This window comes from Apodemus sylvaticus, chromosome 11 (genome assembly GCF_947179515.1).
Source record: "Apodemus sylvaticus chromosome 11, mApoSyl1.1, whole genome shotgun sequence".
Taxonomy (NCBI): Eukaryota; Metazoa; Chordata; class Mammalia; order Rodentia; family Muridae; genus Apodemus; species Apodemus sylvaticus.
In genome coordinates, this window is record NC_067482.1 from 59,036,022 (window position 1) to 59,063,329 (window position 27,308).

A 27,308-nucleotide genomic window follows, 5' to 3' on the forward strand; every position below is an offset into this window, starting at 1 on the left:
AAAGCTCTGTGCTACCAGGCTGAACACCTGAAAATGTGGTTTTCTCACCTAGAATTCTCTTTGTCTTGATCCTTCCTAATAAACTTTCTTGGGACTGGAGAGAGGGCTTAGCAGTTAAGAGAGCTTTCTGGCTTAGCAGAGCACAGGGCACAGTTGCCATCATCCACACAGCAACTTCCAACCTTCTGTCCCATTACTTCCAGGTTCCTCATGTCCTCTTCTGGCCGCCATTAGCACTGCATGCAAACGCTACAGGCAAAACACTCATAGACATAAATTTGAAGGCAGAGGGTTTTTTTTGTTGTTGTTTTTTGTTTTTTGTTTTTTATTTTTTTTTTGTCTCTAATATTGAGTAGCTCTCAATTTTTTTCCAGATTAATTTTAGCGACCTTTTAAAGATCCCATTTCTCTTTCCTGTTTTATGGTTATTCAGTTCAGGATTGGTTTGTTGGGTGACAGGCAAATCCAGAGTTGCTTTCAGGATTACAGTTCTTAAAAACACGTACGATTAGTTTTCTTTTCCTGTGCATGGTAGCTCATGCCTGTGATCTCAGAACTTGGAAGACTGAGGCAAGCAGAGTGCCATCAGTAAAAAGGTAGCCTGGGCTACAGAGTGAAACCCTATCTCCTCCACACCAAATTATGTGAATAGGTACTTTTTAGTTTTAGCCATGAGGTGGTCTGTAAATGTATACCTGTGTGCCCACGGTTAAATGTACATATTACATATATAATGAAGACTTAATATGCAGCTATCATATTAACATTCTTACCACAATAATGAAAGTAGGTTTATTCACCACACAATGTGATGTACTCTTTGATATGCATTTTTGATGAAAGTAAGGTGCATTGTTGTAAACTGTATAGTCTTCAATCAATGTAATTTTCCTTTGACTGACTGATATGTTATCAAGTTTGTACATCTATTGTTAATATAGTTTATACATATATGTGAAATACTATGATTATACTTTGATACATTTATTGCTTTAATGTATGATGGTTTATTTTGATTCATCAATAATTAACATCAGAGAGTCTTGAGGCTTCTGGTTCATGAAGATCATCAGATAACTGGGAGAAGTTGACATCATGTAATAATACCATAGCTGTGTTTGTATATCATGTCTGTCTCTTTAGGATCTTGGGTCAAACTGCAAAATGTGCAGCTGTGCATGCAAATTATTTGTTTCTAGATTTTGGTCTTCATAAGATCCTAAATGCCTCATGGGCTAGACTGCATTTTGTTTAGATATGCAGTCTTATAATAAGATTAGTAGACAATATAAATAAGTAGACTTATAAATAAGATTAGTAGACAATACCATTATCTGCATAATTCAAAGATGCAAGGCAGTTGCTTTCCTAATATGTTAATATTTAGAATGGTTTCAAAGTAGGGAAGGAGAAGGAGAAGGAATTTTTTCTGATAATAGCATCTCACCCTCCCATCTCCTCTAGCCTCCTGGGTTTCTCAAATGTTTACATTCCACTCACAGTGTCTTTCAGATTCCTCTGTGCTTCCAGAATCAAAGATTCTATTGTTTCTGTTAAGACTGTGGATTCCCTGAGACTAGGAACTAGGTCTTGCTCAACTTTTAGTTTAAGTATTTCCCAGAAGTTTAGGCAGTTAAAAAAAAAACTAAGCTGTCAACAGGTGGTAGAGGGAGGCAGGTATTTGAAAAATGAGTGCCCTCTCAGAGACATACTCTGCAATTAGGCCACCCAGGACCAAGTCCCAGCTTTCTTGCCTAATTCCTTTGAGCCCTTACATAAATGATGTGAACTCTCAGCATCTGTCTCCATTTGACAAAGGAGGTATAACAATAGGTTTCCTTTATAGGTACTGTCTCTATAAAGCCTTTAGAACAGTAGTGGATTCATGAATGACATTATAAGTTAGAATAGACACATCTATGCATTTCAATTTTAAATGGCTCTCTGTTTTATATCTCTGGTTGTCTTATGATTTACTTACATTTTCTGGGCTAAAGACTGATTTGCACAGTGAAATCATGTTAGTGGCTATAACCACCTGCTTGTTGAAAATCTCTCTCTCTCTCTCCCTCCCTCCCTCCCTACGTCCTTCTCTCTCCCTCCCTCCCTCCCTCCCTTTCCCTCTCCCTCTCCCTTTTCCTCTCCCCCTCCCCTCCCCCTTCTCTCTCTCCTCTTTTCTTTGTATTTGTATAGCAGTAACCCCTGACCTTGTACAATTCATCAGTTGTAATCAGGGCACTTGATTTTTTAACTCTCTTAGTATTGAAGAGAAGTAACATTTACCAAATGTCTGTGTGGTGCCAACCCAATGTCTGATACTTGTTTGCTCATGTAGACAGTGGTGTCATCTCACTTTAAGGTCCTTGAATCACCCAGAGCTAGGAAGCATCACAACCTATTTCCACCTCACATCAAAGAGAAACTGTCTTTGCTACCATATTATCTGTCCTTTCATCTGACATCTTTCTCATTGTCTCAGTGTCCCCATCAGCTAACTGATAACCAGGAATATCTCCATGTCATTTTTTCCAGCCAAGTGTGCCTCTTACAAACCTTTTCTTTTTTTCTGGATCCTAGACCTTGTAGCTGAGGTCCCATGAATGGATGGCTACGACTCTGGCAAGCCACTGCTGTTTTCTTTTGTTTGTTGGCATCCACACGGGATTACTCAATACCACACTAATCAAATGATTGGGCACCCTGTGAAGCAGGGAACCAACATTTTTCCTTTGAAAGACTATTCATTCTATTAGATCTTTTAAAGTAACCACTCATACAACAAGTATGATGGAGATTACATCACTGAGTGTCTGTACATATGCATAATTTAGGAATGAGTCTGCTTTATACTTTGAATTACACATGAGGCAGGTATCTATAAATATCGTTGTGGGCCTGGATATATTTATGAGACTAATTAAATCTATTTTCAAGCTTTTAACTGATTCTCCACCCTTGGTCCCACAACACACACACTATTGTTGTATTCACCTGTGGGTAGTTTGATTGATTTGGTGTCCAACTCTAAGACTATAAGAGTGTTCAGTAAGATACTCATAAAATCTTACACAAGCTAAGCACCTGGCATGATGCTAGGCTATCTTTTGAAGTATGTCATATTCTTATAGAATTGTGTCCTAAGCATTTGCAGGTAAGTATAATCCTACATATGTGGCTACACAGGAGAATGTTTTTTAATGTGTGTGTGTGGGGGGGTGGTGGGTATGTTTGCTTTGCAGTGGAGTCTTTTTTGTCAGAAATGTTTAGCTTAATTGAAATTTTTAGGGCCAATTTCTTCTGCCTTTGCAGGGAAGGAAGCTCAAACAGTAAGCATCACCCCCTTCTGCAAACCCCCAAAAAACAGATTTTAAGTGTCACATGGCAACCATAAATAAAAAGACTTCATGGTCAACTTCTTGCTAAGATACTATCAAAACTCAAATTCAGTGAAACTATTCTATGAAGTCACTTCCAAGCTTTGTAATGTATTTGTGAGCCATAAGTGATTTGATGTTTTGATGAGGGTCTCGTTTTCAATTTTTCTCACTATATGGATGCATATATTCTAAAATATGAAGGAAAATAAAAGCATCCTGAATTCCAGAATACTTCTTGGCCTCTAGCCCTCCAGATAGGAAAATCTGAACCTATAGCAGGCAGGGTTCATGTGAGGGAGAAGGAAGTTCATTCTGCCACCTTTGACACATCTCAAGTTACAGTCTGGGGCTATAAATAACAACTGCAGACATGGGTTAAAGAGACAGATTCCTTGCGGTTAGTTTTCCACTTGGGATGGTGTTTATCTTTCTGTTCCCCACCACCTTTCTGATGGTGCTGGGCATTGATAGTGCTTCCAAAAGGTAATGACAAACCATTCCCACACACGTCTTTTCTGCTACCAATCTATTTCACTTATTTCCAGTTCTGGTTACTTACAGGGTAGTTTTGTGATGTAGCTATTCTAAGAAAACTTGAGTGCATCTGAGCAAACTATCACATTTTCTCTGTGAGCAAAAATTTCACCTGGTTGGGAAGTTCTGTTTTTAATTTTTAAAATATCTCCTCTTTGATGGCTTTTCCTGTGAATGCCCAAAATGACACTCAACACACACACACACACACACACACACACACAAAGTCACATCACCCTGAGTTCTGCTAAGTTCCACTTAGCAGCATTTTGTACTGTGTACATTTTGCTCATGTGTGTGGGCTTTCTTAAACTTTCACAACTATACAGTCGTGGGTTCAAATCTTGTGTAGCATTTTCTTTTTAAGATTTTCAGGATTGTTTTCACTGCATATCTTTCACGTATCTCTTATGAACCGTGTTGACGACTTCATGTCGTGTCTTCAGCACTGTTTGAACTTCTGCTTTCTCTGTGTAAAGGCAGCCAGAAGAGAATAGACAGTTTGCCACTCGTCTTTATTTTTATCAGCACCGATTACATATAGAATTGAAAGTACAGATAATATATTTTATCAAAAATTCCCCCACGTAAAAAGTGGCCCAGAATTTGTTGGAGCTAAACATCTTGAGCCAGGAAGGAAATATGGGCATACAGAAGTGCCCGCTGCATACCAGGAGCTTTGAGATGGCTTCTATGACTCAGTAGATAGCAACTCATATTTTATGAGAAAGCTGAGTTCAAGGGCTGTCACTGAGGTAGCCATGTCAAAGAGGAACCATGTTTCTTTTGTGTCTTTGGTACTTCTGGCTAGGCATGTGGTCAAGATCAGGGCAGCCAAGACATATTGGATCCATCTGGTTCTGATACCACTTTGAAGAGCTTCTTCTTAGTGGTGTAATTAGTATATGTGGATGTGTGGTCGGACTCCTGGGCCCAAAGTAAACAAGCTTCTTCTTTGAAAAGTTATATTGTTCACATCTGATCTCAAATATTACAATTGAAAACACTCTGCTTCCTTTCTCACTAAGTTACACTATAGTTTGTGCAGCTGCGGTTGTGAGCTGTATAGGGGTACTGACCATGGGTTTACAGGTCTAATTGACACATGCATATAGTCAAAGACTGTCTTACATTGTCTTTGCCCTTGTAGGCAGAGAAGGTGTGGGGATATCTGACAGTTTTGTTTTCTGGGACATTTGCTTGGGACTCACTGGATGATGCCTTCCAGATGCTTTGGATCTTAGCTGTAATAGCTAAAAAATTTAAGCCACAGTCCCACAAACCTGTTTTATTGGGGGGCAAGTGTGTTTAATGGAATTCATTTTGAGGCAGGCTCTCACTATATATAGCCTTGGTTGGCCTGGAATTCACAGGGAGACTCCTGAGAGTGCTTGGATTGAAAGTGTTCACAACAGTCTATATTCAGTCTCTTCCCCTTCCTTTTTTCTTTTAAATCAATTATTTTCTATGTCAGGGGAGATTAGGAACCATATATGTTAGCTCCCTGTCCTTGAAAGAGCAATACAAAGGATTTTGAGTGGTCCCAAATTTTGTGAAATTCCCATATCTGATTGCATTTCCAAACAGATATGAAATAGCTATTGGAAATTGATTCTGTTATAGATGGTGAAAGGCAGCAGGGAGAGTTGTTTGTTGAGGTCTATTCAAGATTAGATGATACATTGAAGGTACATTACTGAATAGACTTGCAGGAGAGTGTTTGTAGCATGGAAAACATCTTCAAGTTGGTTGGCCGTGTGGTTTAGATAGATGTGTTGTACCCTGCTCAGTATTTAGAGTCACCACAGTTGAAATAAGACATTATTCCACCTCCATTGCCTTTGGGAGTGGATGTCAATGGCCTGGACCAAACACTCCTGGTTCACAGTAGGGGTTGATCTAAAAAGAAAGGTACATTCCTTTAAATGGTATTCAAGATCAAACTTGTAGACACTTGCAGTAAGTAAGCCTTTTTTTTTTTTAATCAAAGGAGTTTTCCATGTTTAGGCCGTGTTCTTTAATTCTGCATATACCTCATATTCCTGGCATTTTATGTTCATATGTATGGTGAATTTACTTTCTTCCTCAACCCAAGGCTGTGGATTCCTCCTGATTTTTGAGGCATTTTTAGATGGCTAACTTACATGACTGTTGGCCAGGAAAAAAAAAAAAACATTCTTTTTCTGCATAGCCTGGTTATAAGAACAATACAGAATGAGACAGAACTTACGGAGGGCGTCATTTCTTCCACAATCCATTTGTTTATTCTCAGGAAAGTTTCTAAGTTTTTTACATTTACTAAGCTTCAGCAAGCTTATCCTTAGAGTCAGCAGAACAAGAGTGTTCACTTCTATTGTTAGTGTAAGGATGAAATGGGAAAATCTACATAACTGCTCAGCATAGTGTTTGGTACAAAATGCAAAGCATCATTTCTTTCTTACTATCAGTTATTGTGTGCAAAGACCTGGAATACGCATACACACACACACACACACACACACACCACCACCACCACCACCAGCAGCAGCAGCAGCAGCAGCAGCAGCAGCAGCAGCAGAGGCAACAACAACAACACAAAAACAAAATAAGGAAGACTTGGTTGTTGGAACACTGTAGGATGAGTTCAGAGAGGCAGGGGACCTTGCCTCATTTTCCATTTCTTTAGACTTATGATGGCTGTAGGCTACCAGGGAAACATCTAGGATTAAGGTGGCATTACTGTGTAGAGGACTGAATGAGCACCTCTGCAAAGCAATCCAAATCAGGTATATGTTCCTTAAGTAGTTTGTAGCTGGAGGTGTTATTTGAGGGGAGATGAACGGAGTCTAACTCGTGATTTGTTGTTGTTGTTGTTATTGTTGTTGTTTGTCTCCTGGATTTAATTGACTTCACGGAAACTTAGGACCAGAAGTTGAAACCAGGATTGTTTCTCTGTATTTGCCCCTTTGTGGGCCATTCCTTAAAGTTGTCAATAGTTATGGCCAGAATTTCCAAATGGGAAGCCACTCTTTACATGCCAGGGAGTGTGGCCTTCTGAAATAGATTCTGCAGCCGAAAAGAACTCTGAGTGTTTTCTGAGGAGGGCTGACCTCCTTTCATGCCACTTACTGTGAATTAAAGCTGCAAGGGAGAACTAGTTTGGGCATGTGGCATAGCACTTAGCACCGCCGCTGCCAGGGAACAAGATTTGTGTTTCTAAGGAGATACAACAAAAAGGAGAATGCTTTAAGAGGCAGCGGCTGTCAGAGTGTAAAAGTATCTATGTTGAGAAAGGGAAATAGAAGCTGAATTAAGTAATTTTATACACACGTTACAGGGCACCCTTCTGCTAGTAATTCTTAAATTCAAAAGCAAATACTTGTGACCACAAAGGGCTTAGTACATCTCAGCTGATCTAAGCTTGCAGACTCAAACTGGCTCTGATCAGTAGTGACCTGAGCCTGCACGTGATTTTAAGATGCCTTCACTCTTGTCTGTTATTTGGTTGGGTTGTATTAATAACACGGAACAAAAGGTGACTTGCCAAGCAGAGAACTGGGCAGATACTTGACAATATATTCTGAGTAAAGAGGAGAGGAAAGTTCTGCTTTTAACAACTAGAGTATCAAAACAGGGCTCTCACCAGCCTCTTTAAATGCCCAGATCAACTTCTTTGCAAATGTTCTCTCCTTTGCTGGCTTGGTAGGATGTCCTGGGATTTAACTGGATAAAGTATCGCCACAGGATAGAAATCACAGGGAGAGTGTACCAAGGAAAAATTACAGTACTGCTATATTTACCTAGTGCCTCTGTACTAGGGTTTTATTTTCCACAGTTGGAAAGGGAACCACCTGTCTCAGCTGCTGATGTCAGAGAGCTCCCTCGAGACTCGGGCTGTTGGGAAGCACATGATACTGTACATATTTGCTCTTACGTCCATATCTGGCTGAGATCGGGTTTCACGGTTGTGTCCTATTGTGGAATTCATTGAGCAGTGACTCCCAGGTGCCCTCCCACGTCACTGATCTCCAGTGAATTAAAACGTAGCTGGTGCAAGGCCCTGCCATGAGTCCTGTCTGGACTGGCCATGGGAGTGTCTGCACTCCAGCAGAATGAGTGACAGGGATGTTGGGATTGTCATCCATGGATTCAGTTTTGAAAGTGAGTAACAGGAGGCATTCTCTCCACACCTCAGACCCACTATGCTGCTGGTATGTAGAGACTTGTCTCATATCTAATAATGAGGATGATTTTTAAAAATGACATAAGATCAGGAGATTATATGTGCATGCTATTGTTGTTGTTGTTGTTGTTGTTTTGCAGTAGAAGGATATGATCTTAGGGCATCATGCATGGTTGTCAAGTCCTCTCCACCAGGCTATACCCCCCCAGCCTTTATGAAGAGTCGAAAAGGGATTAAACTGCAGTCCAGCATGAGTATAAAAAATTGTTACAGAGCAAATGTATTCTGTAAGCAAGAACGATTGAAAATTATCAATGTGCATTTGAGGCAATGTATTGCATTTTGGTTTTGTTTGTTTTTAGGGTTGTTGTTTAGAAGTGTGGAACTCAGCACTGCAGCTCTTTGTGGCTGGAAAGAATTAGATCTTTTAAATGTAACTCCTTAAAGAGATGTGAGGGCCATTATATGGCATGACTCCAGGGGGGTACCATTTGTGTCATAGTCAGAGTCTCACACTTAAGATCTCCTGCTGACTGTATGAACAATCTCAGGAAATATGATCCCATCATCATTACTCAAACGTTGCATAAATATAGAATTGTTGCCCACAGTTGCAGAAGGCTTGCCATTAGTGAGGTAGTTTATTATTTTAATAGTGCCATGAATCTGAATTTAAATATCTTTACCAACTCGCAAATTATACAGCAATTATACAAAATATGTAAGAAAAACAGGCTGAGGGTATGAATTACATTCTTGGGCCATGTCAGATCAATGTCTTGGAGACCAGTCCCACAGTTCTTAATTCCCTGCCTTCCTATGATGTACAAGTTCAACTTAATTTATGTCTAAAATGATGCTTGGTATCATATGCTCAAGTCCTATAAATAGAGTAAATATGATTGGCTAAGACCCCTCTGTTCATCTAATCTTACCTCTAGTATAGAATTTCCCACTGAATCATTACAAGTGTTATAATATATGATTGATATTAATTAGTTTTCTGTAAAGTACTGCACTCCTCAACATGAACTCAACTAGAAATAAATATATTACCATGGATTAAGGTTTTATTAGTTGAGAAGAATTGGATGAAGGCACCTATTTGAAATCCTAAGTACAGACAGACATCAAGTTGAATTAATGCCAGCACTGCTCAGAGATTAATTTGACTATTGAATAATAGTAGACTGTAGCATAACTCTGTTTACTGAATCATTTTTGGCATCAAAAACTAAAGCTGTATCATAGATGTAGCAACAGGCTTCACACACAACTCCACATTGGAAGAAAGATGGGGTGCACTTTATAACTAAAGAGAATGATAGCCTGTGAAGACACAAAAGCTGCCTTCTGGAGACCCCACATTGTGTGTCCTTAGTGAGCTTTGGCCACCTGTAACCAGAGTTTTATAACATGATCAGTTCTACTTTCTACAGTCCTACTTTCAGAATACCAGGGAAAGCCTTTACATTTGCATCTCATTATTATGTATGCATTTTGAGAAAGGTACAGAAGGTGCTGAAAAGATTTATAGACTTGCCCCAGGGATGTTGTTGAAGGGATTCTTAATGATTTTGAGGAAGGATAGATTATGTAGCATTTAATACAGGCCCATTCAAGCACTGAGCACTGTTGGGGACGAATCTTCCCAGGCTGACAGGTGTGGCAACCCCTGGACTTGTACAGTGGTGCTTCAGCAATGCTAGGCTCTTCCTTCTCATTCCCCCAAGTCCCATTCCCATAATACACTGATTTGGTTTTTCATCTCTGCTAAAACCTGAAGACTAAATTAAGGGTTTGCACTGTTCAAGAGGGATATTATACACATTACACACGTAACTTAAAAATTTCTAGTAATTACCTACCAAAAAGATACATTTAATTTTAATAATAAGAATGGGTGGAGAGAAGAAGGTTTATGGGACATATGGGGAGGGGGGAACTGGGAAAGGGGAACTCATTTGGAATGTAAACAAAGAATATAGAAAATAAAAATATATAATAAAAAAGAAAGTACAGGTTAACTCATGTCTTCTAAAAATAAAAAAATTAAAAGATTTCTTATTTAACAGGGAATATCCAAAATATTTTATTAACATGTAATCTATAAATTATCAATGCGATCATTCATATTACATTCCTTATACCGAGTTGGAAATCATAGGCACATTTTATGGAATATTTCAATTTTGAAAACTTAAAGCTCCCAACACAGAAAACAAAATACAGTAAGATCCACTTGTGTCACTTTATCAATTGCGAAAGAACTATGTGGTGGATAAGAGCTTTCCCATCAGCATGAATGCTAAGACAGCCTCATTGATAGTCTACTGGGGCGAAACTGTCCTTGCACTGTATTGTTCTGATATCCTGGCACTGCCTTCTACCTGCCTTCTGTGTATGATTCACATGTCATCCATGTTCCTGAGGCTCCCACACTGGCAAACTCATGATCTCTTGTCAGTTTTTTGTGCAGTGTATGGTTGCTTCTTACTATAAAAGTTCTTGAAAGTCTTTGGACTCAAGTACTTTTGTGGCCTGCTTGAAGGCTGGAAACAAAGGGTCTCTTCAGAGGCAAAGCTGGGTCAGGTTTCCAAATCAAATGTTTTAGTACTTTTATCTTAAAAAAATATATGTATACAAGGTCTGTTTTTTTTTGTTGTTTGTTTGTTTTGTGTTTGCTTCGTTTTCTTTGCCTTTTCTTCCGGTGAGCAGAGAACTCAACAGGCACTGGGCATGCCTATCAACTGGGCTACTGAGGCATTCAGAGGAAGTCAGTCTAAGACAGGGTGTGAACACAGCGTGACTGGAGCTGTCTTCTGCAGCCTGATGCATCCCTCCATTCCTTCATTCCTCTTTTCATTCTTTCTTTCATTTAGATGAGGAAACAACACAAAAATCAAACTCTACCCTTGCTTTCTATTAAATTGATTTTTCAGATATTTGTATAGACTAATAGGATTGATTACATGTATATATGCTAGACATAGGACCAATAAATATGTCATTTAACACTAGTGCCAACCATGTCAAAGAGATATCTTCCTTGGAATGTATATGGATGATGCTAGTACTCATTTGAGAGCTCACAGATCGACACAGTATGATTCTCTGGGTTATTTCTCCAGAGAAGGAGAACATATTTTCAAACTAAGCCAAATGGCACCCTTTAACAATGAATTCTGAGTCAAAGATAAAATACTAAAATATTTAATTTGGAAAAATTCTTCTTTTTGTTACTTAAGAAGTACATGCATATAACACTTAATCACATCCATAACCAACAAAAAACAAACAAATAAAGACAAGATTTAGGACATTAAGAGGTTTGTCCAAGGTGGAACAAACAAACCCCAGTTTTCTGGCTTTTTGGTTCTAGTTTCTTGATTCTCTGTCTCACTCCTCCTCATTATCTGAGTGGTTTAATGACCTAAGAAGGTAAGTTGAAACTTGACTTTTTTTTTTTTATTAACCGAAAGCAAACAAACTTTTAAGCATGGTAGTATAGAAATATTACTGTCGGTTTCTTCTCAATGTATTTAATCCTCAGCTAAACTATAATGTCTTTAATGAAATTCAACCCTCATCAAAAGGGTTGAGATAAATACATTTCCCCTAATTAATCACGCCCATGTAACCAGAACGGACAGCAAAAAGGAGACCATATAGAGTTCCCCAAGTGCATTCTTGCTCTTGGGCCACCTCCTCTAGCTTTCACCAACTGCAGCCAATTCTGCCCTCCAGTTTCCTGGTTAGTTGTCCATTTTTATGTTTTAGTGAAATGGAATCATGGGAATTGTAGGTGTGTGTGTGTGTGTGTCTGGCTGCCTTTGCTGCAGCCATTATATTCCATTATTCATGGAGATGTGTACTTTTGGGTATGTGAATTTTATTCATTTTCAGCTTTTCAAGTATTTGAGTCTTAATAATCAGATCATAATATTCAAAATAGAAAAATAGAAGGGATATGTTTATTTACCATTGATTATTATTTTAAAAGCTTAGGGGGATTTCATAGCCTTAAAAGTCACATCACACAGCTGAGATATAGTTCTCAGGAGGCATCAGTACATGACACGTTCCAGAAAACCACAAGGAAAAGTTCAAGGGTTTTACATATGACGTGGCCCTGGGTGATAAGCAAAAGGAGACAAAGAACACACAGGCTGAAAATACCCACAGCAGAGCTCCAGGTTGCGCTGTCTGCTTGGTGCTTTGTGAAGCTGTGGGAAAGGTTAGGTGTGGCCTATTTTTAGGTGCTCTTCATGGAAACAAATCTATGAATATGGAAGATAGGAAGCTCCATCCTGACAGTAGAGACTTTTGTTGTGAGAGGAGGCGAAGGGGCAGCCAATCTGCTTAACTGCTGGTACAAAGCACGGCCTGGAGACTACAGAACGGCATAGACTACAGGTTGTTCAACATGGGAAACCCTTTTAGAGGCTGATTAACAGATAGGGTGGACTTCAACACCCTTAAGCAAGTTGTTTCTCTGTTCCTTTTCTCTGGTTGCAGCAAATTATGAAGTTGTGCTAGGCCATAGTATTGGCTTGGAGCTGGTTGCTACTGTGCCAAGGCATTGTCCTGACTGAGGTTTATGACTTAACCAACCTGTACCTTTCCTAGTCTCCCGTCGCCATCACCCACCCCCCCTCTCCAAACTTTTGGTTCAGAATTTAAAGTCCTTTGGCTATTCATTTAACCTGAGAGAACCTTTCAGCTAGGTGACAATAGAAGATGCTGAAGGGCAGATCATGTGCCACTCGCTGAAAAGAGTTAAATGTACAGAGAAAATACTTGGACAAGAAAGTCATAATCCCTAGGACCTATCAACCGTCTATCCTTCGCTATAGCCATAATATATTAATACACATTTTAATAATTATATGCTAATACACAGACGTGTGACCTTTGCTTCATTTGCATTGTACAACAGTCTTACCCGATCCTCTCTCTCCAAATTCACATGGAATTCTTTTATTCAATACAACTAGATTTTTATTTAAGAAGCATGACTATGATATTAACAGACAAGAGGGTTACTTAAAATTCTGATTAAATGCTACAGAGCTTATTTATGTTTTTATAAAATCTTAACCTTAGGATTCAGTTTCTTCCTTCAATCTTCTTTCTGTAGCACTGTATTCTTATCTTTTAAAAATCGAATCACATGTTGGTACATTATATTCTGTCTCCATGCAGAGGTAAATAAACAGCCGCTACCATACCCAGTGTGTGGTTTTCAGACTTACTGTGCAAACAGTGGCTTTGTTTTACATGTGACATAATGTCATGTGAGTGCTATCAGTTCTCTTGAGTTCTTGTCCTAGAACAGTTAGTGATTAAACCCCCATATGAAGGAAAGAAATGAAGCTGTGCTCTCTTCTACAAACGGGTATGGAACTTGCGTGTTGTCGCTGACCCCAGATTCTATGATTTAAGATGTTTGTGTTCACCTTGGGCAAAGGTTTTCCTGATTTGTTTACTTCTGTCAAGGTGGTCACACCATGGTATTGTAGAAATGGCAGGGAGTGATCTTAGACATAATTGAATCTCTCACTTTTGAACGATAAAGAGACTGAGGCCCAACACCAGCGAATGAACTATCCATAGTCACATTACTGGCTAGTGACTCAGTGATGTGAGGACTGAGGCTCTGTCCACTTAAGCTTTGTTCTTCTACTTTGGGCTGAGTTAAGAACCACAAAGTGACATTATTACCAGATAGACTTGAGCCTTCAGGAAATCACCTGAACCCTTCAGTTTTGGCTTTCATTTTGTGATTCTTCTTTTTACATTCCTTATGGTCAAAATAATCATCAGCCACATGTAGGAAGGAAAGACCTGAGAAATTATAGGCACAATAGGTTTAATTGATACATAGTCAAGTTTCCATTTCTGTAGATTCTTCTCCAGGAAAAGGAAGATGCATTGGTCCCATTGGCTATTTGAAAGTTCCATCTCCAAAACAGGGCAATGCAGTGCAATCTTTCATGTAGGCAGCTCCACATTTGGAGACTGGTTGTTTTAGAATGCTCCACTATGTTCATAGAAGCCCTATTTGTAGTAGCAAGAAGCTGGAAAGAACCTAGGTGTCCTTCAACGGAGGAATGGATACAAAAAATGTGGTATATTTACACAATGGAGTGCTATTCAGCCATTAGAAACAATGAATTCATGAAATTCTTAGACAAATGGATGGAGCTGGAAAACATCATACTAAGTGAGGTAACCCACTCTCAAAAGATCAATCATGGTATGCACTCACTGATAAGTGGATATTAGCCTAGAAACTTTGAATACCCAGGACATAATCCACAAATTAAATGATGTCCAAAAAGAATGGAGGAGTGGCCCCTCGTTCTGGAAAGACTCAGTGCAAGAGTATAGGGGAATTCCAGAACAGGGAAATGGGAAGGGGTGGATGGAAGAACAGGGGGACAGAAGAGGGCTTATGGGACTTGTGGGGAATGGGGACCCAGAAAAGGGGAAATCATTTGAAATGTATATAAAAATATATCAATAAAAAAAAAGAAAGAAAGACACTTTTCAAGTCACTGGTTTGAAATGGGAATGGTGGTTTCCCTATCAGGGCAATGCCAGTTTTCTTTAGTAGAAGCCCCTTTAGACCAGGTGTTGGCCAGCACTTCCCTAACTGTACCCTACTTCCACTCCCTAATCAATAGGCTCTCCTAAGAAATTTCCTAAGAAATGCTCTTACTTTTTAAGTCAGATAATGCTTGAGCTATTCTCTCTTTTTCTTCTTTTGATTTATGCTCCTGACCTGTATGCCAAAAGGGAAGGAAAATCAGGAATAACAAACAGATAGCTTATGTAAGAGGCTAAAATTTCAGCCTTCTCACCGATAATTATTGTTTTAAAATAGTGTGTGCCTAATGTGATAGCGGTTTCAGTAAGGAAACAATGTAAAGATGGCAGTGATGTCTCAGCCAAACTTGATTCACCTCTGTCCTCTGAAACTCAGGCTTGAGAAGATTTCTAAGAGACCAAGCAGTGACTCCTCTCAGCATTGGGCCAGACCTTACAGCCTTGGGGAAAAGGATGCTAGCTTCCATAGCCGTGGCTTCCTCTTAAACGGATGAGGACTATTTAAGGATGGCACTGGATTTCAGGGGCTGTTTCTGCATGTTCTATCTCATCTGTGTTAAGAAGCCATGACCCTAGTTCTATCTCTCTCTATTTCTTAAATAAGAAAGAATAACTAGTCCTCTTTTGAATATATATGATGTTTGTATACCTAAGAAAACTTGGAAGTTATAGAGACACGCTAAAAAAATTAACACATGCTTATAGTGTCCTTAGCACTGCAAACATCATGTCTGTTCTCCACCTCCCTTCTCTCTTTCTGCCATCATGTGTTTGTTTGTAACTTTTTAGGTAGAAGTTTTATGGTTATTATTACTTCAAATCTAATGAGAAACCTCAATATATTTAAAACAATTTCCCATTATGCTACTAAATGTATTTTATAAGATTTTTTTCACAATAGCATTGATGCCGTGTATATAAACACTGCTTTATAATTTGTAAAGTAGACCACCCAAGGTTTTTACATTGTATTCAAATTTTCAACAATACAAGTAGGATAGCATTATTTATTTTCATACTGAAAATCTTTTAGGCACTCCTCTCTTATTTCTTTGGACAATTGTAGAGCTCAATTTTTTTGGAACTATGGGGCCATCCACTTAGAATATTTTTGAAATATATTACCTATTTGCCTTCTAGGAAAAAATTACCTACTTGTGACCCTATTGTTTGCATGTAATATCTATATTTTTAGATGTAGTTATGAAAACTGAAGGTGTATTCTAGATCTGTCATTCTTGACTAAGGAAATTTCTTTAAAATTCCCATGTGTGACTTGCTAATATCCAGTAAGATTTTATATATTGTACAAAATTTATCTCATGCCCACCTACCTTCTATCTAATTGCTAGTTAGGATGATAATCCATGTATTTGCCTACACATTTTAGGGATATACATTTTAGCTTGCTAGAGTGAGATACAAAAGTCAAAGTACTGAAAAAAATATGGACAGAAAGAAATACCCACCCCCACCAAATTTTCCAGGCTATCGAATGTGATCTAAAAAAGAAACACAATATTCTTTTTTTCTTTTTCTTTTTCTCCTCTTTTATTTTTTAAGGCTATTTATAAGGGACAGTTTTCTTTCATAAAAAGAAATGGTTAAGCTAATAAGTATATGACTCAACTGCAGAACTAACAAACAGAAGGGCAGTTTGATTTTGTTTTCCTGTTTTTCATTTAAACAATCCATATACCTATTTTCCTCCAGCCCTCACCAAACACAGGGAATAAGATAAAAACATTGTCCTTACTAAATTAAATAACATACGTTGGAGCACAGTAACACTTTAATTTTTTAATACATTCTACATTTAAAATATGCAATAAGCCTTATTTTTTTTTCAGAAAATAATACTGGTAAGTAATGCTATTAAACATTTCTTATCTAAGTAATAACTCTGAACAATGTAGATGAATCAACCTGAAAAATTAAGATAAATTAAAATATCTATAGCTTCACAAATATGTCCAATTTAAACATCAGACGATATCAGATTTTAATCAACACTATATTTTCTCTTATTTGTGTTCCTAGTAAGCATAATTCTTGCTTTCTTCTCAGAATAGTCCACTACTAGACTACTGCTCAGATTAATTTTCATGATATTTTTTTGTTGTTATATTAAAAAAGTAGAAAGCAAATTTTAAGATCTAATTGAGCCTGGCTGTATTCCATGAGGCTTTTCAGGTTTTATTGGGGATGAGAGCTGTGTTGCTCAATATGTTGATCAAATCTTGCTTATTAAAAAAAGAAAGAAAGGAAAAAATATACAAATGCTAACAAGCATTTAACAGTGTCCTCCACTTTCTTCCACTTGTTTCACTAAAAGATCTTTTGATCTCTCAGACAGCACCATCACGGTAGCTATAAAATCAGGCTGAGTTTGGGAACCTTTACAGAGTAGAGACCTCTGTTACATTTGAGCCTGCTTTCAATCCTGGAGCATTGTACTTCAAATTAGAATCCCAAAGTATGTGTTCAGAAAGTGATGTGGGGGTGTCAGAATCAAGGGACCTTTAGAAATTAAAAGCAAACCATTTATGCCTTTTAGCAATGATTAACTCTACACATGTTAGTGATTCTGGACAGGCCCCTGTTCATTCTGTTAGAATGCTCTAGGCAGTTTGAAGTCCTAGGAATGTTGATTTCCTTTTGTATGTATGTGTTTCCAGGGGTTGACTCATGGGTTTTTGTAAGACCTTTGCTTTGGAAATAAATGCTGTAATTCTTCTAAGAAGGGATTTTCAAGATCTTTCTGCCCAGTTGGGCTGCTGTATTTTTCTCAGCTGTAAAGTGGACATATAACTTCTTTTGAGCGAGCATTCTGAGGACTACATTGATTCGTGTGTCCTGTAGGGTATGCTGATCTTGCCTCTGGCTGCCCATGGTTTCCCCTTTACACTTTCTTCTTTAACGATTCGGCCTCTACTTCACTCTTGTATACATTATTTCAAGTTTATAAGGGCAAGTGAACAAGGAAAATCATGCTGTGGTTCTTTATTTCCGAGGGTCCTTCCTTGATCATAGGACAATGTTAACATTGAAATTCATGGTCTTGCTGCTGTCTTTGGATATTTTGGTTTGTGGGATTATTTTCACTTTTTAGAAATATGCTTTTACATATAATAGAGCATGAAGAACACACACACACACACACAAGTCTATACATTGGGACATGAGTAGGGAAGGAAACACACACAGGTCATAAAATATATTTAAAACAAGGTTGAGATGTCTTTCCCCCATCTCCCTGTATTCCTGTCTCCATCTGCTCTATCCCTTCACATTATCCACTTAAAAGATAGGTTTTCCAGCAAAACCAGAACGGGGAAGTGGGAAGGGGTGGGTGGGAGGACAGGGGAAGAGAAGGGGGCTTACGGGACTTTCAGGGAGTGGGGGGCTAGAAAAGGGGAAATCATTTGAAATGTAAATAAATTATATCGAATAAAAAAAATTAAAAAAAAAAAAGATAGGTTTTCCTGCCACCAGCAATGGTGGGATCTTAGAAAAGAAATGTGAAGAGAACTTCTGAAGGGAAGGATTCTATGGGCCTGGAATCCACCCCGTGAAGATACACAGCACCATGGGCAGCCCCCAACTGTTAATAAATACCTTTATCTACTGTTTTGAGAAAACAAGGGTTGATTTGGATTTGACTTAGGATTATCAGCATAAGGACCTTGCCCCTGAACATGGCTTGTTTTACAGAATAAAAGGGATTTTGAGCAAGGTGAGACTTCGTTTATAGAAAGTGATTTCCCTTCCTTAAGGATTAGTCTCCCCTCTCCCCGAATGCTAAACTCCCTTGTGTTCATGTTGTATGTCTGTCGGCTCTTGCAATATGTGGCTTAACCCACTGTATAGTTTCCATAGACATTGGTTTATTGAAAGCAAACATTTGGGAATCCTCTATGCAAAGCCGTGGATGAAGTGAGAGGCAAGTTGCACAAAGAGAGAGAGAGAGAGAGAGAGAGAGAGAGAGAGAGAGAGAGAGAGAGAGAGAGAGAGAGAGAAACAGGAGTCAAGATAGAGAGAGAATTAAATATAGAAACTGCCTGGGGAGCCAGAAAAACCGAAGGTTGGTGAGCAACTAACAATTTAAATTCTCTTGAGGACAGAAAAAAGCTGGACAGAGAGGACTTTTAATTTGAAGAGTTAATTAACCAAATGATAAGACTTCTAAAATATCCTTCTTGTTAGAGTTGTAATTTTGAGGCCCGAGAAACAAGTAGAAGGTATCCTGACATGCTTTACAAATCAGTTTAAAATGGACTTCTATAGTAGCAGAAACGAAGGGGAAGAGGGCGGCATGTCTATGTTTTCCAGCCCTGTGCTCTCTCTATCCTCACATAGCCTTTTTAGGAAGGTAGAGAACAGAGTAGCTGTTTTAAGCAGATCATTAGCTTCATGGATGTGCTGGTTTAGTTATTTTTTACAAAGTATAATTAGGTAGCAAAAAAAAGAAAGAAAGAAAGAAAAAGAAAATAAAGAGAAGGAAAGAAAAAATAAACCTGCCACCACTCAGTGTGAGCAAGTTAAAAATATCAAAACAATAATGCAGAGTGATCTAGTACAAGGAAATGTCTGTAAGAGGTGTGAATGGGATTTTTAAAAAGTATGGTGGACGCCTAGCAGATGACAAAAAGAAACCGAAGTATCAGTTACCATCAGGATGCCGGTATGGCTTGATAATAATTAATAACCATTGACTCTTTGTAGCTATGTGGCCAGCATTATTTCACAGTTGACTGTGTGGAGGATAGAGCCCATGACCTTTGTCCTGAATTTTAATAGTTTACTGAAGTTTTACATTAAGTAAAAATCTAATTGGGAAGAAAATTAGTGTTCCTTTGTGGGAGAACAGAGTAAGACTACTAATTGCATGTTGAAAGTGATCCCAGGGTTGTCTTCTCTCTCTCTCTCTCTCTCTCTCTCTCTCTCTCTCTCTCTCTCTCTCTCTCTCTCTCTCTCTCTCCCTCCCTCCCTCCCTCTCTCTCTCTCTCTCTCTCTCTCTCTCTCTCTCTCTCTCTCCCTCCCTCTCTCTCTCTCTGAGTTAGAAAATTAAATGCACAATACCTTTCTGCTATCTGGAAGAGGAGAGTTGTAGCAATGAAGTATATTCACCCTAACTTAGAATGTCAAAGCTGTTGGCCATCTTATTCTGCTCACTGATTTACTGTCGATTTCATTACCTTCTTCACTGGCTACTAGTTGTCCAGGCGAACAGACCCTTTATATGGTGTCTGAAGTGAGAAGATGCTTACTTCAAGTGGGGTTGTGTGTGTGTGTGTGTGTGTGCTGTAATTTTTTTCTTTCACTTTACTGTTTCAGTAACTGACTATATAAACTGAGATAAGTCACCAATGGTTTCCTTCTAAGGGGAGAAACAATAAAGAACACATTAAATTAACCTCAGTGGAAATGGAGTTTAAATGAATGGTGCTTTATAAATTATATTTAGATGTATTGGGACTTTTTTCTTCTTCTAAATTACTGTCAAGTAGAGGAAAGGAGCTGGTTTCTGAGTCTGTGGAGTTTGAGGTGTTATGAAAATATGTTTTCAAAGATCTCCTGTGGAGTTGTCACTGGGCCTGGAAGGGTTAAGTCTGAGCAGCCAAGTGTCATGGAAAGTGCTGAGAGTTGGTTATGTATTTCATATGTGATGTCACAGGCAGAACAGTTGCACCTGCATTACCCCTCATTGACTCCAGTGTTAGTAAGCTAAACTCAAGAAATGAGTGTCTCTGCTGATACCATTTCAGTGTTTTTCCTTCACCCCCTGGACATTCTTGATTTCAAAAACAAACTGTACAACTCAGGGCACTAGGGTTGGAATCCAATGTTTATTCAAAAAAGGCACCCGAGGCCATGAGGAAGAATATGCTACACATAAGAAAAGAAATAAGGGGCGGGTGGCAGTTGAATAGCTAAGCTGTTTCAGAGATGGCAGCTGCAATTGTATTTTCTAACATTTGTTTTCTGGGAGCTTATGAGATCCACGGAAAGAATTATGAGGGGAACCCAAGAGTCTAGGGTGCTGTAGCTGGCTAGCTTTACATGGAGCAAACTGCAGTAACAGTTTTGGAGACCCGGTATTCTCTACTGCCAAGGAGACAGCTGGTTCCGGGTAGAGGAGTTTGTTTAGACCTAAACAAATGTGGCTGTTTTGTTGATCAAACAAGAAAAGAAAGAAAGGAAAAAGAGAAAGAAGGAAGAAAGAGAGAGAGAGAAAGGAAGAAAGAAAGGAAGAAAAAAGGAGAGAGAGAGAGAGAGAGAGAGAGAGAGAGAGAGAGAGAGAGAGAGAGAGAAGGAAAGAAAGGGGGCCCATTGCTTTCGAACACTCCCCTAATAGGGAGGGGAAAAAAGAATCTCATGAAAATGTATCACATGAAGAGCTTTTGCTTCAGTTCCAAACTGAGTCTGGGTCCACTCAGAAACTAGTTCTTAAAGCACACACATTTTAGGCAAGGGTGTAGTTACTGTGTCAGGAGCAGGGGACCTTTGCTGTTTGCCTGTTTTGGATGGAAAATAAATTTTAACAAAAAGATTGCAGGAGATTTGAGTTATTATATGACCAGGGCTCCTGTTTAGAGTTGGTGGCATTCAAAGCTGGCTTTAGTCACAGTGTGATGCTTGAAGCCTCCCAAAGGCCAAGTGTTTCCTTTCTTTCTTCTATTCCCCCCCGCCCCCCCCCCCCCTTCTAAACGTTACTTCACTGAGGCAGAGGGCTGCCTCGGAGTGACGTCAGGAGTTTGAGCAGCAAGCTGCACAGGAGAAGGGAGGCTGGGTGAGTGACAGCCCAGCCTACTTTTTAATAGCTTTGTCATGTGACTGGGGACTGTAGTAAGACAGGTGCCTTCAGTTCACTCTCAGTAAGGGGCTGGTTGCCTGCATGAGTGTGTGCTGTGTGTCAGAGTGGATTGGAGTAGAAAAAGCTTGACTAGCGTGATTCAGGAGCTGGATGGCTTGGGACATGTGCAGCCAAGACTCTGTATGGAGTGACATAGAGGTGAGCTGGGGCTGGGCATTGCAGGACCGGAGCTTCCCTCAGATGCAATGATTCCTGGAGGGGGGGATGGGCTAGGGGAAAGGAGGGGGCAGAGAAAGTAGTTCAGCGGGAGCTTGTGGAGGGGGGAAATCTCAATCTTATCTTAACTCCAATAAGTTTGCTATTTTAAGGTGGCTCGGAGGTGCCTTGAGCAAATCAGAGCTTAGCTGCTGTCATCAGTATCTGTAGCAGTTAGAAACTCTTTCCTTGTGCCTTTGGCTCTGTTTCCACTCATATGCAATATTTATGCTCTAAGATATTGATATGAATCAGGAGCTGAAGTCTTTCCAGTGTTCAGTGCCCTGCTTGGAAAAATGCCATTTCTATTTATAAGAAAATGAAGATAAACATTAAAATGGATTGTGTTAAAAGAGAGTCCGTTTTGACTCTCGTCAGGATTTTTATTTTTCCGCCCTCCTCTCTCTGTTCATTAAACAGAGAATTTACAAGATCCTAAATAATCCTGCTGGGTCTGAGTTAGATTGCTTTTCCCACAGAACACAAAACGATAGTGCTGTTTCCTTTAAAACACTTGTGTGTGGCTGAAAGGGTTGGCTAGCGAGTTAAAAAAAAAATCCCAGCTTTAAGAGAGCAAGGCTTTCTGTTCGCTTCTGTGGCGAGTAAGCGAACGGTTAAATCTCTCTACCACGGAGAGCTGCCTGGGGCTGGGAGAGAATGGAGTTTATGCAGACCGTGTGTGAAGCTGCTCACTGCTTGTGTAAAAATAGACCGCAATACATCAATTCCACAGTCTCTGCTGGCTACAATTCATACAGGGGAGGAAAAAACACAAGCAGTTTCCTCGTAATCTCTGGAGTCTAGCTGGGGCCAGAGGACTTCAGCGTGTTTGCATTCAGTACAATGGAATGTTCTCGGGAAAGTTTGAGCAAGTTGGAAAACAAGTGAAACTTTTGTGGACTCTGGTGAGATGGACCCGAATTGAATTGCGCGGAGGATCGGAGCTGCTAACTAACAATGGTGCTTCCTCCCGGTAGCGGGGGCACGTAGGGTAAGGGGGAGGGTCAAGTGCCACACGTGATTTGATTAAATAAGATGTCCGTGTGGTGCAGTGATACACATCTAAAGTGAAAATGATTTGGCGAGGCTGCCTGCGAATGCATTTTTCCTATCTAGCCAGGCGTGCCCTGGGTTCTTAACTCTTTGCTGGGTCTGCAGATGTTGGCTTGGTTTGCTCTCCCCAGGCTTTGACAGATCGGATTTGCGGGTTATAATTATTGTTATCTTGTTGTGATTTCTTGGCAAGGCAGAATAGATATGGATAATTCATGTGTCCTGTGGCTATTGCAAGTCAGAGTTCTAAGTGGCTTCAAAGTCCTAATTGTTGGAGTAGCCAGCTTAACCCTGGGTGGTTGTCTGGCTGGCACTATAGGTCTCTTCGAATCACTTTCATTTTTACCTCTTGGAACATTTCTCCGTTCTCCAATGCTGCTCCGAGACTGAAGAGCTCTGATCTAAAGGAGATGAGGGAGATTTGCCTTAGTAGTCAGAATTCCTGCAGTTGTTTGCAAATAAGCGTCGTAGCCATTTATAACCATGGCTCTAAGTTTGTTCTTTGTTTGTTTTTCTTAAAGAGTTGGGGATAAGGGCTCAGTGTCCAGCCTCAGATTGAGGCTTGGGTCAGCCAGCTGTGACGGGCCAGTTAGTGCTGCAGAGTAAGTAGACAGCCAGCTGCTGGAAACCCGTGCCTTCGAGGCTGTGGCTTCTGGGAGTCATCCCTGCCTGTCGAAATATTACAAGCAGCAGGTAGCTTGGGCAGCTTTCATTTTTTGAATCATTAATGTTCGCTGTCATCTTTCATACCTATTAAGCCCTTTCGCACCTAATGACAGGACAGGGTATTGGTTAATAAAAGCCCAAACCACCAGAGCTACTGAGAATCTCCTGGTGTGTCACAGCTTAATGGAGGTGACGTACAATAAGGTTACTAGGATTGATGGAGACAGTTCACATGACACTTCACGAAGGTTGTCATTCTTTCCTGCCGCCGATCCTCCGCCCATCTCAACTGATATTTTTATCATAAGTTAAGATTCTGTTTTTTTATTAACATAATTAATGCTGCCGAGTCCACTCACTCTCTCCTCTTTCTCTCTCTCTCTTTAAAATTTACCATCAATGGCACCAAAACCTCTGAAAGGTTAATGGAGAATTATACTTAATTATAATGAATCATTATCATCCATGCAGTTAAGCTAATTTATTGTCTGCTTCTTAACTAAGGGGAAAGACTGTCTGTTGGGGTGAAATAACATACAATAATTAGCCTTTTGTGTTTAGAGACTGCGTTAGCCTCTTAAATCTTATTGTAAAAACTAAGACTACAGTTGTGAAACTGCTTTCACAGTTGCGATGTGGCTGTAGGGTATCTGTGTAATTGAGGCACGACACACCTGTTACAGATGCATAGGGGAACCATCAATATCAGCATGTCAGACAAGTGCAGCTACTCAGCCTGCTAAGTCTGGCATTCTCCAAATAGGAATTAATAACAGAAGTTGCATCTACAAATGTGTTTTTGATAAGTAGGATCATGCACATTCAGAAGCATTGATTTGATCAGGATGTCAACACTGGCAAGCACAAACACTATTTTGAACGTAGTGTAAGAATAAGCATGAACACACACACACACACACACACACACACACACAGAGAGAGAGAGAGAGAGAGAGAGAGAGAGAGAAAGAGAGAGAGAGAGAGGGTGGGTGGGAGAAAGGCAGGTGAGTGAGGGAAAGCAAAATAGAGAATGCTAAAACAAATTTATTTTATGTGTTCCGTAGTTGTCAGAAGTTATATTCAAATGCATATTTTTCATATTTTTTTCTCGAAGGTTAAAGGGTCTTTAGTCTCCCTTAGAGAGAGTATTTAAAGAAAGATGAAAAAAGAAAAAAAAAAAAAACCAACTGTCTCCAAGGAAGTGTGTGTAACCATTCACCATCCCCAACCATGACTTCTGAGCTCTAGACCAGGAGGAACACCAGAGGCACACTGGGCGTTCCTCCGCTTTCGTTTTCCTTTGGATGTTCTTCTTGGTTGTGGTCCTTGGTGTTTTTTTAAAGGAATCCTCCATCCTGACATCCTGCGTGCTGTTTGGCACTGTTGACAATGCTCTCCCCTCCTTTCTGTGCTGACAGTGTTGAGGAAGAGTTAATGAAAAGGGGTTGTGCTCACTCTGGGGCTGTGTAGTGTGGATAAGAATGGAGCCTTGGGATTGTCACACCCATAACAAAACACTGACTGTATCCGGGAAGATCTACATTTTTTTTTTTTTTTTTTTTTTTTTTTTGCCAGACTTCCACTTACAAACCTAGCCAGGTTTTCTGATCTGTAATTTTGGGCTGACTCACATGTTACAAAGGAAAGCCCAACAAGATAAGAAAGAAGCTCTTTCTTGGCATGGCCATGTGCCTGTCTTTGGGGATCCTTTGGGGCCTGGTGGTCTTCTAGTGCAGTAATCTGCAGACTCTGTTCCCATCTCCTTACCCTGTGCCTACTCCTCAGCGTGTGGCGTCATGTCACGCTGCTGCATGTGACCTGTGTGATGCCGTCTGTCAGGGATGACAGGGGTGCTCCAGAAAGAAAATCTGCATGAAACTTACTTTATTCAAAATCTAAATGTCAAGGAAGTTGATCAGCTTTATGTCTCTCTGCTGCCTGCATGGGAACCACTAAATACCTTGAAAAGTAAAGGCAGGGGGGCCTTGTTTCTCTCCCTGTGGGAGTGCCTTGATTCAGGCAGTTGGCTGGTGAGAGGTTGAAGTCCTGGTGACTCTACTGTCATCATACTCCCATAGTAGGAGCTTCTGTAGGGTTCTTTAGAGCACAGGGACTTGGCTCAAGAGCTAAGTATCCAGTTAAAAAGGAGACTATCTCATTGGTAAGGGGTCTGAAAGCCTCAGAAGACAACGGGTCAGGGGGTTGGAGAGACTCTAAATGCTCTCTCTCTCTCTCTCTCTCTCTCTCTCTCTATATATATATATATATATATATATATGTGTGTGTGTGTGTGTGTGTGTGTGTGTATGTGTGTGTGTGTGTAAGTTTATATGTATGCATGTATATGTATATGTATGTGTGTATGTATATATACATGTATATATATACATACATACACACATATATAAAATCTTCTAAAATTGTTTTCCTAATAAGTATTTAAACCTTTCAATATATTTAAATCATTTTGTATCTTTACAACTATCACTTTTAAATTCACCATAACTGTGGTTTTGACATACCTCAATAAAATACAAAATATAATTATGGTACAAAACTTCTGTTTTTTTTTTCTTTCTTTTTACTTGACAAGTCACCTCCCATCCAACACACACACACACACACACACACACACACACACACACACAGCATACCACACACACCTTGCAAAATATTTTTAGTGAAAACTATAAGGGTCACATAGAAAAATAATATGAATATTGTTCTTTAACTCAAGGAAGTTGCATTTGACCTGTTAAGGATGAAGTCAGGGAACTCATAAAAAGTCAAGTGAAAGTAAATGATTTAAATAACAATTCACGAGAGCTGGAGATGAGCTGGAGGACTTGCATCATTAGTTGCTAAATGAATGATACAGATTATAATACTTAAAGGGAGTGGGCATGGAGGTAGTTTTCCTAGTCTAATCCTTGGGTTCTATTATCTCAGTGAGCAGTTGTTCATAGGGATATCCATTACATATGATGGTGATTCCAAGGAATAAATCCACTTGCAAACCTTCTCTCAAACAGGTCCTATGATAGCAACAGAATAAAATCATGTGCATAGTTAACTATATGAGGGTTAAAACTCATCACGTGTTAACCATCCTGGAGGTAGGAAAAAATTCTTGTTACTTTCTATCTGGAAGACTCAAGGAGGCCTTCATGGAAACATGGTACTTAGCTGGGATCCAGGTTTAGAATTTGGATGGAAGAAATTAAACCAAATACCCCCTTGGGAGCCAAGGGGAAAAAGAATGGAAGGAGTTTCCCCTGGTGATTAAAGCCCCAGAGGCAAGCTTTGGTGCTGTCATTGAATAAACCAGACTTAATTCCCATCACATGCCACTGCTGTTTAGCGAATCCCTGCCATTAACAACTGCTGTGTCTTTTTTTGCAGTGTGCTGCTCTGGTTGGTGAGGACCAGCCTCTTTGCCCAGATCTTCCTGAACTTGACCTTTCTGAACTGGATGTGAATGACTTGGACACAGACAGCTTTCTGGGTGGATTGAAGTGGTGTAGCGACCAATCGGAAATCATATCCAACCAGTACAACAATGAGCCTGCGAACATATTTGAGGTAAGCATCTCCTCTGGAGAAACGAATTTCTTGCTTCTGACTATGGCTTGGGCCACACCGAGGTGGTGCTGGGCCCCAGCATGTAGGGGCTCTTCCATGGTCGCCAACGGGAATTGTGCCATCACAGCTAGAGAGTTTCTGCTATGGAAAAAAAATGGTATTTGGAAAATGGTGCTTTGTAGAATTAAAGTGCTAAGGACCACAGAGTGTGTTAAACTGTGTTGAAATACAAGAGGTTGTGAAAGCTTTT

At 39.7% G+C, this 27,308-nt stretch overlaps 1 protein-coding gene across 1 annotated transcript in view; it reads left to right on the top strand.

Annotated features, from left to right (window-relative positions):
* Ppargc1a (PPARG coactivator 1 alpha) overlaps positions 1-27,308 on the top strand; it is a 131,153-nt gene that overhangs the window by 17,108 nt on the left and 86,737 nt on the right. The window contains exon 4 of the mRNA XM_052199701.1: positions 26,879-27,058. Within this exon, the coding sequence (XP_052055661.1) occupies positions 26,879-27,058 (180 nt within the window). The remainder of the gene's footprint in view (positions 1-26,878; positions 27,059-27,308) is intronic.